General features: G+C 42.7%; 1 protein-coding gene across 1 annotated transcript; it reads left to right on the top strand.

The window, feature by feature from the left end:
- Window positions 1-1,816: 1,816 nt before the first annotated feature.
- On the top strand, window positions 1,817-17,986 carry U2AF2 (U2 small nuclear RNA auxiliary factor 2). Its single transcript, XM_063301263.1, has 12 exons — window positions 1,817-2,000; window positions 4,598-4,733; window positions 5,834-5,863; window positions 6,148-6,251; window positions 8,230-8,381; window positions 9,787-9,903; window positions 10,877-11,015; window positions 11,159-11,238; window positions 11,572-11,694; window positions 14,950-15,036; window positions 16,352-16,600; window positions 17,449-17,986. The coding sequence occupies exons 1-12, from the start codon at window positions 1,952-1,954 to the stop codon at window positions 17,581-17,583; spliced, it is 1,401 nt and encodes a 466-aa protein (XP_063157333.1). The 5' UTR covers window positions 1,817-1,951; the 3' UTR covers window positions 17,584-17,986.
- Window positions 17,987-19,716: the final 1,730 nt, after the last annotated feature.

Below are 19,716 nucleotides of genomic sequence, written 5' to 3'. Positions count from 1 at the left end.
TAATTATCTGCCTGTAGTATTAATTAGAAGGTAGGGTCCTTGTGAAAAAAAATGCAGTGCTTTTTATAATAGAACAGTTCTAGAAAGAATACTATTTATGAATTACATCCCTACACAAGTAATTTGGTAAGAGTTTAGCAACACCTGGCAACCTGAATACAAAAACCTTCCAGGTGTGCATTGCCTAGATCTTAACAACTTTCCATCCTTGTCTGTGCTCACAATATGCTTAAGGCTATTCAGTTTATTGAATGAACCCAATTTTCTGGGTTTGCATGATACTGAACAACACACCACATAGACGGGGTTCATATAACATACGTGAGTTAGTGTGCCCTGTAAGCACAGCTCTCTCTTACATATTTCAGTAGTTGCATCGATGCAACGTGCTAAGTGTGTTTGGTTTTTTAGCATCTCCGTATCCTATGTGAGCCCAGCATGTGAAATTACTCAGTTCAGTATATTTTGCAAATGAAAACAATTAGGTTAATTCAGGGTTTCTCAACCAGGGTTCTGTGGTACCCTAGGGTTTTGCTAGAGGTCACTAGGGGTTCCCTGGGAGATTTAAAACATTATTTCAAATTCAGGCAACTTCACATTAAAGAGGTAAGTTTCATTCTTTAGTTTAAGAACACTGTTCATGCACATATACAGGCCTATACATGAAACAAATATAATTTTGTGACTTCTGGCCTATATTTGAGCTTGCATGTGCAGGGGTTCCCCGAGGCCTGAATATTTCAACGGTTCCCCAGGGTCAAAAAGTTGAGAAAGGCTGGCTTAATTCAACAAAGTAAGACTACTCTCATTCTTCTGTTTTGTACATCAACACCAAGAGAACAGCCACCACATGGTCAATATGCAGTGTTGCCAGATGCCCAAAATTTTTATAGCCCAACACGCCCTTAAACGTAGCTCAAAACCCCCACAACCAGCAAACACCAAAAATTTCCTGCAACTGATCTCCAAATCTCCTAACCCTCCAACCCTGGGGTAGGCCGACGGAACGCACGGGGACCCTGAGCAGCGGTGGGGATCATGCCCCTGCAAGTGGGGAGACGTGCAGAGCGTGAGCTAAGGGTGCTTTGGAAATGCAGCAGCGGAGCAGCAGGTGGTGCTGTGCTGCTCAGCCACAGCCGTGGGCAAGAGAGAGAGATGCCACGTGCGGTGTGTGTGGCTATTACGTGCGAGAGAGCCGGAGCTACGAGGGAAGGTGGCTTGGGGGCTGCCCGGGATACGCCTCCTCAGTAGCCCCCTCCCCACCGGCATAAACTAACACTCGCGGGAGGGGGAGAAAGGGAAGCAGCTCCCCGCCGTTCAGACTGCGCGGGAGAGTGAAAAGGGGATTTCGGGGAGGCTCTTTAAACGCCGCCGCCCCGCCCTCGAGGCTATCGCCCCAACACTACACGCCCTTAAAAGTAGCCCAAAATAACTACAAAAAACGCAACTCGCAAACGCCAACAATTTCCCGCAACTGACCCCCAAAACTAGCCTAATTGGGCGGGTAAACTGCCCAATCGGCAACACTGGCAATAGCTCAAGAAATCCACAAGAACCAACCAAGCGGCATCCGGCGGAAATACTCGAGAGACCCTTATTTGTAAGAAGCCGCGGCTTTTTTTTGTTTCGAGACGAAGGAAATGACGCAATAGAAGGCATCTGAGTCTCTCCGTAAGAAACCGAAACTTTCCTAGAGAGGCAGCCTTTCCCGAGGGCTTCTGGGAAGATCCCTTTTGGGGGGAGAGGGCAAGGCCAACCACATCTCGAAAGGCGTTCCGGAGATAGCCGAGTGTTTCCGTTCACATCCGAAGCGGTCACCGGAAGTTGCCGAACTCCCAGAGAAGGCGCTGTTGCGGCCTACTGCGTGAGGAGGACCTGGGCTGGCAGGCGCCACTACAGTACAACCGACGCGAGGCCGGGCCAGGGGCGTCCTCCTCCGTTTTCCGCAGCTATGTCGGACTTCGATGAGTTCGAGCGGCAGCTGAATGAAAACAAACAGGGTAAGCGAGCGGGGGAGGGGGGGCAGGTAAGTCGGCCGGGTCAACGGCAGAGAGAAAAAGAAGTACAAGGCGGAGGCGGCGGCGGCGGCGGCGGTTTCCCGTTTTACCGCCGGCCATTCTGCTCCGCACGCCGCGGGTTTGCGACGCGGCCCGTCGGCTGCCTTGGACGTCCCGGCTTAAGAGGAGGCTTGGGAATCCTCGCGCGCCCGGCCGCCTCCTGTTCTTTACTCTCCCTCCACCTAATTTGGCGCGAGTCTGAAGTGTTTTGTGGGGGGAGGGAGGCGAGACCGCGCGCCCGGGACCGTTGGGGGCGAGTGTGCCTTTAACCGAGCGGGGGAGGGGAACGCGTGGCGGGGGGGAGGGGGAAGCCCTCGAGTCCTCTTCCCCGCTCAGCCCTCAGTTTTCCGGGATTTGGGGTCCCGAGTTGGAGAGCGCACGTGGTGCCCCTCCCCTTCCCGAAGGCCAGCGGGTAGGCGAGGCCGGACTCGGAGAGGAGGCTCGCCTGCGTTACGAAGGGCCCTTCCACCAGGGCGGAAGAAAGGCGAGCCGCAGAGCGTGCGAGATAGCTGCAAGTTAGCGAAATGTGCTCAGCCGCTTTCCTCGGGCGCCATGGTGGAAGGGAAGCGGGCGGGGAATGGAAGGTGGTGGCCTGGCTTCCGAGGCACACAGGGAGCTGCTTCTCAGAGCTGCTACGGCCATAGGGACTGACAGCTGTTCCAAGGGGGTTTCGGATGGGGGCCTTTCCCTGTTCGAGTTGGTGATACCGGAGGTTAATCTTGAGAAACGTTGAATACAACGTGCATATGCTTCTTCCTGAAAACACGATATAAACAAGATACAGTACTGTGGGTTTCCTTGCATCAATCAAAATATTTGTATTAGGCTACTGTGCTCCTGAATGAAAGCCTGCCTTTACTCCCTACTGACATAATATCTATTTCTGTTTGGTGGGGATCACAATAATTCGCAGACTGTTAGGCCGAATTTGTTATCATCCGCTGCCTGATTACTACCATTGAAGCAAAAGAGAGGCTGTGGGTCTAACAATGCAAATTATTCCGGTTCTGTTTTTGAATAGTGTAATTCAAAGGCTGCCTTCCTGCTCCCCAGAATGGGTTTCCTTTGAAATAAATTCTTGTCTGTAGGTATTACTTGCCCTTTCCTCTTTTCCTAGTCTTTAAAGAAACCTCAGTCTAATTTAATTCTTACCACCTCCCAAATCATGTGTCAATAAAGTCCATAAATCAAGTTCCATCCCCTTTCTGAAAGTATGAGGATCAATGGGTTTTTTTAGAATTCAGTCCATTTTTTAAGTTGGGGGCTGTGTTGGATGTCTTGGGTATACCAGATGGAGGCAGTCTAAGTCCTTGTTAAGCTTTCTTGATGGTGAAACTAAAGCATAAGGATGTTTAACACTGCAGGGCTAGTGATCGCACTGGACCTACCTGTAGTTTGGATTAGATGAGTATTTTTCAGGAATAAAAGAAAGCGTGCTGTTCTCTAAAAATGTATTGCTTTATTGCTCCCTAGCTAAAACTGAAGCTTCCCTGCTGTCACTTCCATTAGGTCCCTCTACTTTGCACACATGCTTCCAAAGTAGAAATTTCTGTATTCCTGTTACCAAAGAATCTTAAAACGGTCTCATTGGCCATCACAGATAACGCTCTGTGCTTGTTCTAAAACATTGTTCCCTATTGTTTGTTTCCAGTACAGCTGCATTGGTCTTCTCCAGTCTCCAAAACAGTTCTTTGTTTAAGGTCTATTGTTTTGTGTCTAATTCTGCTCCATAGCACTCCTATAGAAGGCCTCATAGTAGTTCAGAATTATTAGGAAGTAGCATTAGATTTGCAGAAATAACCTCATCCATTCTTGCAATTATAGGTATTGATATATTTTAGAAGCAGCCATGCATATCATTTGATATACCTCTCCTCATACGATTTTATTTTGTTTTTGTTATGTGGTGTTAACATCTAGAAATCTGGGGTGAACCCATACTGTGCAGAATTATACCTAGATTTTCCTCAATTTTTTTTAAAATAAAAAACAAAGACCACTTAGTTTGGACTTTTCAGAGAAATAATTTTTTTAAACACCAGGTACTATTTAGATCATCCTGTTCTTGCTTCTTGGGAAGATGTTACAAAAATCTCAGTGAAAATAATGTTGTATGTTTCTCAAACTATTCATCACGGGCTATCTTTGTTTTCATAAATTGGGCCATACAAACACTCTGCTTGCTAGATTTGGAGATAAACTTTGATTTTGAGATAGTTGTCTGCCATATTAATGTTGAGAAGTTCTAAAATAATTTAATTTTATCTCTTGTCTCTATTCACTTCTCCCTTATACTCCATTTGCTGTTACCATTTTCCAGGGGAAATTAAGATAATTCCAGATGGTTGTTCAGCAGACATGACCCAATCGTGCTATCAGTTTCTTTTTGACAATGTTTTTTTTCCCCATCGTTTTCCTTTGAAAGCCACAAAAAACATCAACTCACTATCTTAGGGAATTGGAAGTGGTTTGTGACAACCAGGTATATGTTCTCTATTCTGAAGCTGATGGCTCACTGTGTTGTATCTTGTTGCTTTTAGAACGTGATAAAGAGAACCGTCATCGTAAACGCAGCCACAGTCGCTCACGGAGTCGTGACAGGAAACGTCGCAGCCGTAGCCGTGACAGGCGCAACAGGGATCAGCGCAGTGTTTCACGAGATCGCAGGAGGCGCAGGTAAGGATCCTCAGCAAAATATTTATGCTGAGTAGAGAATCTGGGGCAAAACCTCAGAAATGTGGGGCCTGTTGGCATTCAGAATCATACAGAATAGTGATTTTTTTCTGAAAATCATTAGTTTAGAGAAACAGATCTTGCAAATTCTTTGAGACCAGAATAATAATGTTGTTTTATAATCCAGATTATCAGACACCAAGAGTCAGTGATTTTTGAAATATTGGCTTACGGAGCTAATTATCATTAGAAATGAACGATTATGCAATTACTCTGCTCAAACTAAATTTGTTAGGAAAGTATTTGTGTTCAAAGATCACTGAGATGAAAGTAGTTGTCTCAGAGCGGTATATGAACTTGCTGAAATTGCATATAGGCAGCATCTCCTGACAATTATGTACTGCATTCTTCCAAGTCTTGCCAACTATTTTGCCTCTACATGTTGGGTGAGTTGGGAAATAAAGAATTTAACAAAGCGTCAGGAGACTAGAAAGAGAGGAGCAGCAGAGAAATGGAATACAATAGAAATTGTATTAGGTTGTTGTTTTCTGAGGCTAATTTTCTGTCTACCATATCTTTTTTGGTAAAGTGGAGGATTGGAAAGCCTAACAAACTGCTTTACAACTACATTTCTAGTTTTTTCCTCCTTGTCTTAAACTTCTGTTTTCTTGGCCAGCAGGACTATTGCAGTCTTTTGCTGTGTCTTTACCTTATATATGTGATTGAAACAGCTTTGCTAATTCTTTGAAAAGCCTGAAATCTTATCATTACTGATAATCAAATACTCTCCTCCTTACTGATTAATATCTGGTATCCAGTGTCCTTAGTGGATGGATACACATGACCTGTGTATTTTTGTCTGGGCACTTTTTAAACCCAGTTAGAAATGTCATTTGCCACAATGATAAATGAACCAAGTTCTTACTGGAAGATTTTTCTTAGTCTGCCCCTCTATCTACCTCGGTTGCATATCTGCTCACAATTGCGTGGCAGACAAAGTTATTAAATTATTAAATTAATTGTTATTAAATCTCTACGGTTGTCTTTCTGGGCCTGCTTTAAACAGGAAAGGACACAAACCCATTTTGTTTTGTTTTTTTCAGATCTCCCTTAAGCCTATCAGGTCCTCTAAGGTGAGTACTGCCAGTTCTTCCTTGCACTGGCAGGGATGATGAAAAGCCATAGGAGGCTTCACTAAGAAAATCTAAAATCAAGGGGAACAATGCAGGGATGAGAATTCAGTGAGGGGTTGTTGTATTAAAAGTATTGGCCCTGGATTTTATGGTGCAGTAGCATCCCAAACTGGAATAAGCCCAGACTTGACTGTGCATTCATTTTAACTTTAAGACTACCGTAAATTAAAGCTAATATTTTTTCCTTTCTTCTACTGACATTTTACCCTTGTTCCCCACTATAGCCGTTCTCCCCGGCATGAGAAGAAGAAGAAAATTCGCAAGTATTGGGATGTCCCTCCTCCCGGCTTTGAGCACATTACACCGATGCAGTATAAAGCCATGCAGGGTAGGCTCTCCTCCACTTCAGTCACCTTGATTTGCTTAATTTTAGAACAGGGACAGGCAACTTGCAGTTCTTAGCATAATTTTATGTGATTTTTGGTGTCATGAGTAAGGATGGCGAGCAGGGGGCTCCCATCCAGGCTGTAAAGCGCATGTGTAGCACTGAGGAATTAGGTAGCCATTCAAAGAGACACAGATCGGGCCCGCCTTAACCTTTGGGGTTTATATGGCTGGGTTTTTCCCACGCTGCTTCAGTTTGTTAGGATTCCTGTTATGTACAAGCAATAAAACATTGGAGACCAGTTCCTTGTCTCAGCATGTTTCCTGGCAGTTAGGACATTTGGCATAATTTAAAAACCTTCTGGAGCAAACAGTTTGATTCTCTGGTAACAGATTTTTGTCCCACCCCTGGTGGCTGGAACCTCGAGCAGGTGCTTAGAGATACCAGAAATAGAGAGCATGAGTGGCCCTATGCACCAGCTGCTTCCTTGCACACCCACCATTGATAAGTGGCCTCCCCCAGTAGATTATCCTTGTCTCATCAAAACATATCTCACCAGTCTCTGTAAAACTTGCTGTTGAGTTGGCATCCATGAATTAGACTGTCACTATATTGTAACTCTCGCTGGTGAGTGAGGATTTTTCCATCTCAAATTCTTTTTACCGCTCTTTGGATTTTGTGTCTTCAGTTACAATAATTATTATTGATGCCCTTCCATCATACTACAACTCATGCGTAAAAGTAATATAATGAAAACTTAAAATAGGGATGATGATAATTTATTATATGCTGCCTGACTCCTAACGACTCTAGGCAGTTTACGAATTGTTAAAAACATTTAAAAACAACAACACAAAACCAAAGAACAGAGATGGCAGAGAAAACAAACCTGGATGGGAACAAGGAAAAGGAATAAAGGGGCATTGATTGTCCTTGCCAAAGGCCTGGGTGAAGAGCCATGTCTTACGGACATTTTCTGAAATGTACCTATGTGTAGACTCCCATAAAAGAATGCATAGGAGCTAAAGTGGTATGTCAAACTGTAAACCATAGTAAAATGGCAAATGAAGGGACATCTGCTTCCTCCAAGTCATGTAGCCACAAAACTGTTTGTCTATAATTTAAGGATAAGTGTGTCTTTTAACTGCTACTTCCGGATTTTGCTAACTACAGAGCTTAACCTAAAGGTTGTTCTGTGATTCATGTGACAGGACTACTAGGTTTTACTAATCATAGAGCAAATCCATATTTGATTTTGGCTAGCTTTTTTCAGTAGCAGAACCATATAACGTTATTACTCTTAAACCACAGGCTGGCAGTCTTGTGGTTCTGCTGCTTAGAAGGAGGAGGCAGTGAGTATGAACACGTGCATTTTAGAGGCATGAATGATACTGAAAAGGCTCAGCCTGGGAATGCCCCAATTTGACCTCATAACAGATAGCTGTAACATCCATGTTGTGGTCAGAATGACCTGTTTCAACTTGGGAATATTTTTCCTGCATCTGGTGCATTTTAGGTTGATGGTTTACTGCGCATAAAGAGTGAAGATGGCTGTGGTCTTTGCTAGCGGGTAACTAGTAATGTTTACTGAAGCAATAACTATAGAATTAATGCTTTTATGGGTTCTGAAAAGTATTTGAATTGCTAGTTCTGTTCATCCTCATTCCATATACATTTTAAAGACACATTAATTCTTGCTGCTGCCACAGGTTGTTCAGGGCTCTGCAAAATGTTTAGACCCCAGAATGAGCTATTCTGAGTGTTCTGGAAGTGGTCTCTCTTCAAAACAGGCCTGTTTTAAACCACTTCTGTAACACTCAAAATAGGCCTGTTTGAGGTTGGCGTGTTTCATAATGGAACATTTTGCACATCCTTTATCCTGTGTGCTTAGGTCATCAAGACTTTCCTGACATATAATGCTTTTTATCAGGAGAATCAGTTGGAAACTTTCAATATATATATATATATATTTTCATTTTAGCTGCGGGGCAAATTCCAGCTACAGCCCTCCTACCAACCATGACTCCGGATGGACTGGCAGTAACACCCACACCTGTGCCTGTGGTCGGCAGCCAAATGACGCGACAAGCCCGACGTCTCTATGTTGGCAATATCCCTTTTGGAATCACTGAGGTACCTGCCAGCTTTCTCTGTTATCTCTGTTCAGCCTCAAGACTTTTGACTGCAGGGAGTGCTCAGTGACATCAGCAAGTGCTCTAGTTTCAGTGACATCACCAGGAAAAGTAGGGTGAAATGTTTGGCCTGGTTTGGTATTTGTTTCTCCTTTTTATTTTTAAAGATATGGGGGGGGGGGGGAAGGATGGAAATGGGAGTGCTTCACTCCTCAGAGGAATTCCACTTTCACTTCCAGTCTTATTTTGCCATTTTTGGACCATGTTTGACATTTTGCCATTGAAGGGCTGCAAAGAGAACACTGGAGGTTCAGGTTGGAAGGGCAAATTGAACCTTGTTAAATGCAGCCGTGCTCTAGCTGTTGCTACGTCTTGGCATCTTAATGATCCACATTTGATAGATACAGACTTTTGGAGTACTTTCTGTGGTGCTTTTCATCAATGAACCACGTGAAATGTATTTTTGCTTTTCTTTAACTAGTTCTAAATGAGCTTTCTCTGAACGGGTACCTTCCAGATAAGTTGATGGGGATTGTAGCCAGACTGGGAAAGTTGCTCTAAGTATTCCTTCCTATCAGATCAGGTCTTCACCCCGCTCACTTAAATGTTTGCCTTTAAAAAGGAAAAACATTTGATTTGGAGTTAACTGCCATCCACATTTTTGAGGTTGGGTGCAATAGAGATGCTTCCGTTCTTAGTGCCAGGGCCAAAATAGGCTAAACAATGGCTCGAAGCTTGTGTTCTGCATACAGAAAAAGTAGGTCAGTGTTTTTCTCTCTGTGATACAGATGAGAGGATGCTGTTTTCAAACGATGTATCTCACCATTCATTCATTCATTCTGAGCCAAAATGTCTGTACTGAGTCAGTCAGTTGCTTAGTTTAATACAGTGTCTCTTCTCTGGGCATCTTCTAAATGTGTCTTCTGCAGTTGATACTTAAGTTTGATCGACTTTTCTGGAAGAGTGTTCTGAGAAGTTGGATTCTGATTTAGACATTCAAATATGGGAATGGGACATGATTATTTCATTTCATTAAATTTGTTATGGCTGCCCACTCCAGTAGACCCTGGGTGGCATCCTGTTTTGTTTGCAGTCCTGACTGTAGCTCAGTGGTGCTTAGTATATCTAGTGGAGAGGCATGTATTAGAGTCTAAATGACCAGAGAAATAAATATGGTTGCTTGTTATTTAATTTTCCCTACCAAAAAGAAAAAGAAAGACCAAAGAGTTTTCCATTTCTCTTTAAGTGAATAGTGTATGGGACTGCAATCCTCATAGCTTCACAGTTTGCTACCATCATAGCAGGCAAGTAGGAAATGTTGTTTTGTAATCTATTTGTGGTCAAGGCTTCCATTCCAGCTTGTATCATACATCTACTCTTTGCATCTCTTTCCATGACTCCAACAGGAAGCAATGATGGATTTCTTCAATGCTCAGATGCGCCTTGGTGGCCTTACTCAGGCTCCTGGTAACCCTGTTTTGGCTGTGCAAATTAACCAGGACAAGAACTTTGCTTTTCTGGAGGTGAGTTTAAATTATGGTAACAGGCTTAGAACTCCACTGATTCACTCGAACGTGATTCTGGAGAAATCAAAGGAATGCCTAAGATTGTTTGAGTGGGGTTTCATGCAGACATATTGAATGTACGAAGTATAACATAGGCAGTCACTGAAGTCCATGTTCATGAGTTTGGCTAGGCATGAGCCCCTGTAAGAGATACTCTCTTTTTATATGTTGTATTGTGATCTTAGGCCACAACTGCAAAGTCCAATGGTGTGCGGTTAATCCAGTCTGCTGCAAGTTAACAGATTTAATGAAAAGCCTGGAAAACCCTAAATTCACTTTTTAGAGATGGCATTCTAGAGATTAGCCAAAAGCACCTTTTAGATGAGAACAGACCAATCTTGTGTGGGAATATGGAAACTGAATAGTAAACAGCATTCAACACAATGGTCTTTGAGTTTGGTTAATTGTATATGGGCTGAAATGTTGGCCTAGCAACTTCAACGCTAAATATGAAGTAGTGGTTATATACGTTAATACTTAGATTCCACCTTTGACTGTGTTTCTTGAGCTTATTTGATCTCTACGTCATTTTATCTACTATATTTGCTTTGTATATTTATCTACTATAAAGGTTTTGTAGATAAATGGATAAATCCCCACTTCAGCCAGCTCTGTTCTCAGAGCATGTGTCCCTGGGTGTGCAAAATGTGGCTTCCTTGCTCTAAGTGTTCTACAGTCTGGGAGTTTACTGATGGGAATTTCATTCCTTGTAAATTTTGCAAGACATGTAAATTGAACTGTAATGTAAAGAGTCTGCTGCTTCCATAATTGGGCCCTGACCATTTAACTTCTCTTCATACAGGTGTAGAATTAAATTAGGGAAACCTATTTTGTTTCTTGGTCCTTGAGATAAGAATTGTAACAGCCATACAATCTATAGGAGACTCTATATACAACGATTTTCCCATTTGTTTTTTCCTCTTTGCTCCAGTTTCGTTCTGTGGATGAAACTACACAGGCCATGGCTTTTGATGGGATCATTTTCCAGGGACAGTCACTGAAGATTAGACGCCCCCATGATTATCAACCACTTCCTGGCATGTCTGAAAACCCATCAGTTTATGTGCCAGGTAGGTTTATCAGATTTTTGATGAATAAAAAAGTGATGGCTATATAATATATAGGGAGGGAAATGTTGTTTAGTAACGTTTTATGCAGTCTATGGATAACTTTGTATATTTCCATGCCATGTTGACCCATTTCCTTCTTATAGGTGTCGTTTCCACAGTGGTTCCAGACTCTGCTCACAAACTGTTCATTGGGGGTCTGCCAAACTATCTTAATGATGATCAGGTCAGTCTGGGAATATGGCACAATTCAGGATAACTTGGGCAAGTGTTTCATTCTCCTTTCTTCACCCTCATTAATTTTTAACTAGCTGGGATATGTCTAGTACTCAGTGTCGTTCTTTGTTAATACCAGTTTGAGCCAGTTAATAGCCAGTTTGAGCTAGCATTTTATGGGAAATCCTTCTGAATTATTCACTATCTTTGATCTCCTTGTTATGAAAGCCCAGATAGTCTTTAAAGACTAGTTTAATTCATCACAAAACCATGCTGCTATGAAGATTTGGCTAGTTTGTTCTTTGATGAAAATTGTTGACTTTGATTCTTCCTTCTCTGTCAGGTCAAGGAGTTGCTCACTTCCTTTGGGCCCCTGAAGGCTTTCAACCTGGTGAAGGACAGCGCCACTGGCCTGTCAAAAGGTTATGCCTTCTGTGAATATGTGGACATCAATGTCACAGATCAGGTAGGGCCAGCCTCCCTTGTTCGTCCTCTTTTCATTTTTGCTCTGCAGCGGCCCGCCGATCTGCCCGTGGGATGAGGGGGGTTTTTTGTCCTTTGAGCAGGTGGGGTGTTTTTTTCTCTCCTCCTCCCCCCTAGGGGGTGCCAGCTTTTCTCTCCTTTACAGCACAGCTGCTGACTTAGCGGCAGACACCATCGAGTTAGTGTTCTGATCACTTCTGCTTTTTGTTCCCCCCAAAAAAACAACAACTCTCCCCGAATGTTAGTCGGAGAAGGCTTCGGCCTTTTTGCGAAGACCCCGGCCGCCGTGCCCGACCGAGAGCCGGTAAGAAGCCCTCCCCTCACCAGTCAGGGAAGAGCCGGGTCCGTAGTGCATTTCACCCATTTCCCTACCCCCAGTAAATTCTCTGTTCCGCACTCCTAATAACTATGTTTCCTTTCTCCCGCTGTGCTTTGTGTTACAGCGGGGGGGAGGAGGAACAGGCCTGTAACCTGCAGACATGCTTTGCTTGCTGACTCCAGTGGGAGTTGTAAAATGCAAGTATTGACATTTATAGATTAACAGTAAAACAAAGGAAAAGCACCCCAGTTTCCCCTTGCCCCGTTGGAGAGGGGGGACCTGTGGTGGAGAGGAAACACCCCACAATTCCCAATAAGGTTCAGAGCGTGTCGGTGGTAACTTTGCATGCAGAGCATAAGCTCTTGTTTTGGGTTGATCTCCATCAGGGTTATGCATGTGTTTTTTTGTAATTGAGTGCCTTTGTTAGTATGTATAGATACATATGTTTTTATCTATTCTCCCCACACCTGCTTCCTGTCCCATGCAGTCTTTCTTCCCACATGCTACTTGGGAAGTGTGTGTTTTCCCATGCTCTCCCTTCCCCTCCTTTGGTCTCTCTGCATCAAGGAGAAAGCTATGAGTTTTTAGCAAAAGCTAAAATCTCAGATGAGATCCAGAATCAGATTGTAAATCTGAGAGTGGAATGGATATTTATCTATCTAACTTTCTAGGCCACCAACGACCTAAATGGCTTATAGATTAAAAAGAAAATAGCATTACAGAAAGAGTAACAGTTGCCCCAAGAAAACATATAAAATACACTTCCTATGTTATCCCCAGCCCAAAAGGGCCTGTCAAACACCCTTACTTGGGAAAAGAGCCAAGCTTTTAGAGCTCACTTAAAGGTGGGTAGAGTGAAGGCTGTATGAATCTCTGGGGGGATCCTGTTCCAGAGGGTAGGTGCAGTAACAGAGAAAGCTCACTTCCTGGGTTCTGTGAGATAATTGCTTGATCAGTGGGACCCAAAGCAGGCCAATTCTGTTTGATTACAGAGGACAGGCAAACACTACAACAGATAGATGGTTCCTCTGCCACGCCGGGCTTTATGGTAATAACCATCTTGAATTGCACCATGGAGTTTACCAGTAACCAGCGCAGCTCATGAAACAGAGGTGTTATAAGGGCAGAATGCCTGCCATCACTGCTTATGTTGCTGTATTATGGACCAGTTGTAACTTCTGAGTAGTCCTCAAGGGCAGCCTTGTGTGGTACAAATTGCAATAGTCTACTCACTAAGTGACCAAGGCATGAGTGACTGTAAGGAGAGCCTCATGGTCCAGGAACAGGTGCAACTGAACCCGAACCTGTGCAAAGGCCTTCCTGGCTACACTGCCACCTGCTCTTTAAGCAGGAATTGCATGTCCCGGAAGACCCCCATATTGTGCACCAATCGAAAGGGATAGTGTAATCCCATTCAGAATCAAAGGTCCCTGGAACTGGGAGGGTCAGAGTACCTACAGCCACTCAGCCCCAAGTGTGGCTCTTGCTTCAAGAAATCCTGTGAAGGAGCAAGTACCTGAAAGAGTCCATTAAAGTTCACTTTCTTTCAGTGTATCTTATTTTTTCCCAATGGTAGATGAATACTTGATTCTTCAGGAGACTTGGACTTTGTTAGATACTCCACAGATTCTTAAAATATGTAGTTCAGTTTACAATTTCATTTTATCCATATAGTTTTAAGACTTGTTTATTGAGTCGTCTTCTTAGATGCAATTTTAAATGAGGTCTTCTGCATCTAATTGAAAACTGCATCCCTTCTGGGGTTTATAGAAGCTTATAATTTATACATGTTTTACAAATGAGATGCTGACAGTAGATATTATGTGTTCCAAGAAGACCTAAAATTTTAAACTGTAGATATCTAGAATGTGTATTCTACATTTAGCATTTTTTGAAAAAGGGACAAGATCCTGGGGGTAAGCAGCATTAAGGGAAAGAAGTATAGGATTATACCATCTGAGTAAATGAACAACTTTACTTTCTGACTAGACAAATGTGTAACTGTACCAAACACTGGTATAATATCGTTTTTGGAATTGTCTGTTTTTAACTCTTGGTTTTGTGTCTTATACTCTTACTTTCTCTAGAAACAGGTTGCTAGAAAGTTGTCACTGAGAAAATTAGATTCTGGAAGTATATGCCCACATGTATATTTTGAAGTTACGCAGTCCTGCATACTAATTCTAGGTCGTAACTTGAACTAGGTTGGCCAAGTTGTAGTTTGATATGCATTTCGCTCCATCCCTGGTTGAACTAGCCCTTCATCCACTGGATTCTGTGTAGCAATGGCTCAATAAAGTTGCTTGCCAGTTTTTACTACTCAGCTGATAACTTAACTGTGAAGTGTGCACCTGTATATAAACTCCAGTTTCTATAATGTAGCAGGGGAATTATTTGGCCTCATAATCTTGCTTCTGAAATTAGTCTGTATGGAAAACAAATTCTCAGTATTGTAAAACTTGACATTAATTTTTTTATTGGGGCTGGACTGGTAAGATGTAAACTCTTAAAGCATGACAACCTGAAAGCAGTGGAATTCTCATTCTGAGAAGTATGTGGTCTCATCTGCATCCTTTTGGAATTTTCTCTCTTTGCTGATAACATTCGGCTGAGGCTGAAATCTCACCTTTGCTCTTCTCCTTCATGCAGACAGTCTTGTTGACCCATCTTAATCCCTTCCAACAAGATCTATTTTTAAAAACATGCTGATTTTGAGGCCCGGCAGGTAAATAAACTAAATGGTGTTAAATCCAGAGCAGTGCAGTTCAGGTAGGAATCTGGTGGGGGGCCATAAAAGAAGCTACTTTTTGTGTATGAACGTGTGGATGTTTTGGAAGCTGGGGCAGAGGGGTGTGTGGTTGGTGGCCTCAGAGGCTCAAGTTTTGAAGTGTCTGGATTCACTTTTTTCTGCCCTCACAGGCCATCGCGGGCTTGAATGGCATGCAGCTGGGTGACAAGAAGCTTTTGGTGCAGAGAGCCAGCGTGGGAGCCAAGAATGCTACTCTGGTGAGGAAGGAAGGGGACTGGGATAAGGGAGAAACGGGGTGTCAAAGAATAACCTTTCCAGGAGATATTTGCAGGTTCTGTTTCTTTGAGATGGGACAGCTCTGGCCTTCAGTAATAACAAATGGCCAAGCTGTTTCCGAAAGGTAAAAGATTGATCTTATCAATAACCACCAATGCCAGTGGTTTTAGGAAACAGTGGTTGCAGGCATAGTGGAATTTATTCATGCCTTGCCTTGCTTAAGGGAGAGATAGGCAATTCCAGGCCACACAAGGAATTCCAGGCCACACCTTTATGCTATCCCAGAAACTAGAAGTGTGCCCGAAATGGGAAAAAATGCTTCAGATTTGGAACAACTGTAGTATTCTGCCAAACTGTTTCATGTCACCCTTGGCTTGGCAGTACCAAAACCTCGTTGGTGGTTCTGGCTTTCAGACAAAACAAAATCCAAATGAGATGGACAAGGCTGGTGTGTGTTGCCCTCTTTCTCTCCTTTTCTACCCAGGAGCTCTCAGTGCAGCTGTCCCACTGGCCTGACTGCCCCCATTGTCTTTCCCGTATCTTCATCCCCTCCCTTCAGCTGCTGCCACCAATGTCTGACTGAGCATTCCAGGAAGCTTCACAATACTCTAAAAGACTTCTGTTCAGATGACGATGGCTCTTTAGTTTTCATAAGGGTCTCTTTAGTGCATAGACTTTATTTTCCCTGCTTGAATGTGGGAGCTGCAGTAATAAAACAAATGTTCACATTGCATTTATTTCTGAGTCCAATTCTTATTTTGATATTAAACACATCTAGCCAGATGTGCACATGGACCCAGGATGATTTGAAACCAAAAATGAAATAGTAATAGCTGCAGAAATAAATGGTGTCTGCATTTATAAAGATATGGGCTGGCAGGATCAGTTGACATAGTGAAGCCATATATTGGGAGAATAGGGCATCTTGCTCTGAGTTCTGGTGATCTGAAAACCAGTTTCAATAACCCAAGAATTACATATTTTACTACATTTGAAAATCACAAATTATTACTCCTGCTCTGCATATTTCTCTGCCAGTCATTAGAAACGTGAACTGGCTATTTTTCTCTGTTGACAGAAGTAACACTTTCCAGAGTCTCAGACTTTGGGACTTGATTTTAAAACAGTGCTAACGGGAGGCTTCTTGGAGTGTTTGAGATTGAAGAAACAGATGTTCTGAATTCTGCCAGAGAATAAGATCAGAGCTTGTAGAAGAAGAATACAGAGTTGGTGTATGTTTGGAAATGCCACTTCGAATGAATTCCTCTTTGCTGCTCTCTCTCGCTGTCCCTCCAGAGTACAATAAACCAGACCCCAGTGACCCTGCAGGTACCGGGTCTAATGAGTTCACAAGTGCAGATGGGCGGTCATCCAACTGAGGTGCTGTGCCTCATGAATATGGTATTACCTGAGGAGCTGCTGGATGATGAGGAGTATGAAGAGATTGTTGAGGATGTCCGTGACGAGTGTAGCAAGTATGGGGTTGTCAAATCCATTGAGATCCCCCGGCCCGTTGATGGCGTTGAGGTGCCTGGCTGTGGCAAGGTACGTAATAGTTGCAGGTGTGGGGAGATAGGGGTATTTTCTAAAACACAGGAATTGAAGCAGCCGTGGCTCTGTTACCTAGAACGCTTCTGTTGTCAAATACTTAACTTAGCTCCGTGACCTGCAAGGCATGCATGGGACACAGAAGCGCTCAATCAGATGGGTCCTGCCCTAAGTGGAAGCACAGACCTTTCCGCAAAGGAATGATGAGGTTGAATCGTGGGAATCCAAATTAAGAATTCATTAAAAAGTGAGGCTTAAATGTCCAAGGATGTCTTTATGTTTCTTGCCTTTGCAGAAGCTTCCAGTATCCCCTCTCTAAAGCAGATTTAAAAGGCAGCGGGGGTTTTGTTAAATATCTCTGGATTCTTAAAGATGGCTACAGAAATCATTTGCCCTGTCTGTCTGTCTGTCTAATTAATTTTGTCACCGCTCACCTCCCTCAAAAGGAGGGACTCTGGGCCTTAGCTTGCAGCCTGGATATTTCCTGGTGATCTTACATTCAAGTACTAAGCACATCTGACCCTGCTTAGCTTTTAAGGATTGGCTGGGGGCTGCCTGTTTTAAATCAGCCAGTGAAAACTGGGTAGCTTTAATAATTGCAAGGTAGTAATCAGTTTATAAAAGCAGCTATTAGCATATTTAGCATGGTAGGTAGATTAGACTAGATGCGTGGAAGAAATATTTAAGGAGGGTCAAATTACAACCGAAGTGCAGTTGCTTCAGTTTATTTTCCTAGCCACAATTTTGTATGTATGATCTGGATCCTGATTTGAGTCCTTTAATCATCAAATTTTTAAAGTGTGTTACTAATTCTCTCCCCTTTTGTCCCCTCGCTCCTTTTTTAGATTTTTGTGGAGTTCACATCTGTCTTTGACTGTCAGAAGGCCATGCAAGGCCTTACTGGACGCAAGTTTGCAAACCGGGTCGTGGTGACCAAGTACTGCGATCCTGACTCCTACCATCGCCGAGACTTCTGGTAGCCCAGCCCTGAAACAGGCCTTGAGGGGGTTGTGTGGAGGCAGGGGCAACTCGCTGGCCGGAGAGGCTCCTTTAGCAGCATAGCCTGTTTATATTTTATGGCCAAAATCTATTTTTTCCCCCCTTCCGTTTATCCCAGTTCCTTCCTTTTCTAACCCCATCACCAGCTCACCCGCCCATGCCCCCACGGTTTCCCAGTGATGGTTACTCTGTAGTAGAAATGTTGTCTCTTATCCCATATTTCCCCTCCTTCCTTTCTCTGTGATGTTTCTGATTTTTTGCTAAAAAGAGTTTTGCTGTCATAACAGTGGGCTTGTTTTTGTTGTATTTTCCTTTCCTCTACGCTGTGTGTATGGACAACTATTTCTCTAGTGTTGTCTCTCATAATTAAACATTTTTTTCCAATTCCCTGGTGTCATTGGGGCAACTTCCTCTCTTTTAAATTCCTGATTGCAAGCTAAGATGGTTTGACATGCTTTCCAAAGGAAAAATAGTTAACGTAGGTCCTAGCTGTATCAAAACCTATCACTTAGTTATGTACAGGTAACCCTTGCTTAACTACAGTAATTGGGACTGGAATTTTTGTCGCTAAGCGATGCACTTGTGAAGTGTGATGTCACATGACTGCACTGCTTAGTTCTGGCACTTCTAGTTGCCATCATTAAGTAAATCCTGCAGCTTTAAGTGCAACATCATGTCGCCATTTGCAACCTCCTGCTGGCTTCCTCATTGACTTTGCTTATGGGAAGCTAGCAGTGACTGTTGTAAATGGTGACCAGGGGACATTGCAATATCGTAATTGCAAGCCAGTTACCGAGCACCATCAGCTCCATTGGTTTAAGGTGCAGGAGGCTGAGCTGTTGATAATCTTGAGCAGACTGAAGTACCAGTCTATAAAATGGTACTTCTGGATCTATAAACTTTCCAGAAATCTTCACTTCCATCCAATTCATTTCCTCCACAAAACCATTTATTCCCCTTAAAACTCTGTGGTCAATTCATGCTGAAAGTTTACCCTAAAGGAATGCCGAATCATCCTTCCAGCTTTTCTATGGCAATACTTCAGTGCCCAATATAATGGTGTCCCACACCAATGACAAGTAATAGAAATGATGAAATTAGCATGATCTCTTATATAATCTATTCAGGTTGCAGAAATTCAAGTATTTTTCCTGTGGAATTTATGGTTACCTTATTACTGAATTCTGATTTATTTACCAGACAATCAGTAACACACCACCGTAGTTTATGTAAGGCTTTTATGAAAAGGTTGCCTTAGCTTAAAAAATGGAGTTTACAGCTTGATCACAAAGCCTAAGTAGGATAGTGAATTAAAGCTTATATGGCTCAGTGGAGCTTAGTAAGGTGTTAGAACGTGTGCAGCTGCAGCCTGACCCTTGGAAATTCCCAGCTGGTGTTGATGCAAAAACTTGCGATTTCAAAAACTTGCAATTACTCTGCCTCCAGAATACCAAAGCATGCATATGAAAAAAATATTAATAACTAATTCTGGGTTCAGTTCTGAGATAAGGAAATAGAAGGCCTTTCTCACTATTTGCAGCCTTTTAAAGTAATGAACTTCTGAATATGGTCAGCCTGAGGAAGTGTGTGCTCATATGGATAAATTCAGCTTAATGTGGAATTTCATGTTGCTGTGATCATTTCAAGTGCCTTTACTCAGATTGGCTTTGCTTCTGTTTAATGTAGAAATGGGAGTCCAGAAGCTACAGCAAAATAGTGGCCCTTCCACAAATTCTTGATTTTATACTTCTACATCTGCTACTGCTATAAGGCAAGCTATTTAGATCTGTCCTGGGGGAAAAAGTCAGATTTTATGATCATAAAGTTATTTTCTAAAGTTATATGTTACAGGTAACATCCACAAATAGTATACTGTAGGTTATTGATTAAACGGAGTAGATTAGCATGGACAGATACTGTTACTTTTATTCTAATTTTAAGGAGAAAATTTAAGTTTTCTTACAGAACATAGCAATTTCAGATGGGAAAGCTAGGCAGGTTGACCAGGCAAAGGTTATAGGTGGGCAAATATATTTCTTGCTGCAGAATAATAAAGTAAATGATTATGGGAAATGCTTGCCTTTTAAGGGCTGTGACTGTTAAAGTGACATACA

This window comes from Candoia aspera, chromosome 4 (genome assembly GCF_035149785.1).
Source record: "Candoia aspera isolate rCanAsp1 chromosome 4, rCanAsp1.hap2, whole genome shotgun sequence".
In the NCBI taxonomy this organism is placed as follows: Eukaryota; Metazoa; Chordata; class Lepidosauria; order Squamata; family Boidae; genus Candoia; species Candoia aspera.
The sequence above is the reverse complement of the archived record's forward strand: the minus strand, read 5'-3'. Positions and strand labels throughout refer to the sequence as shown.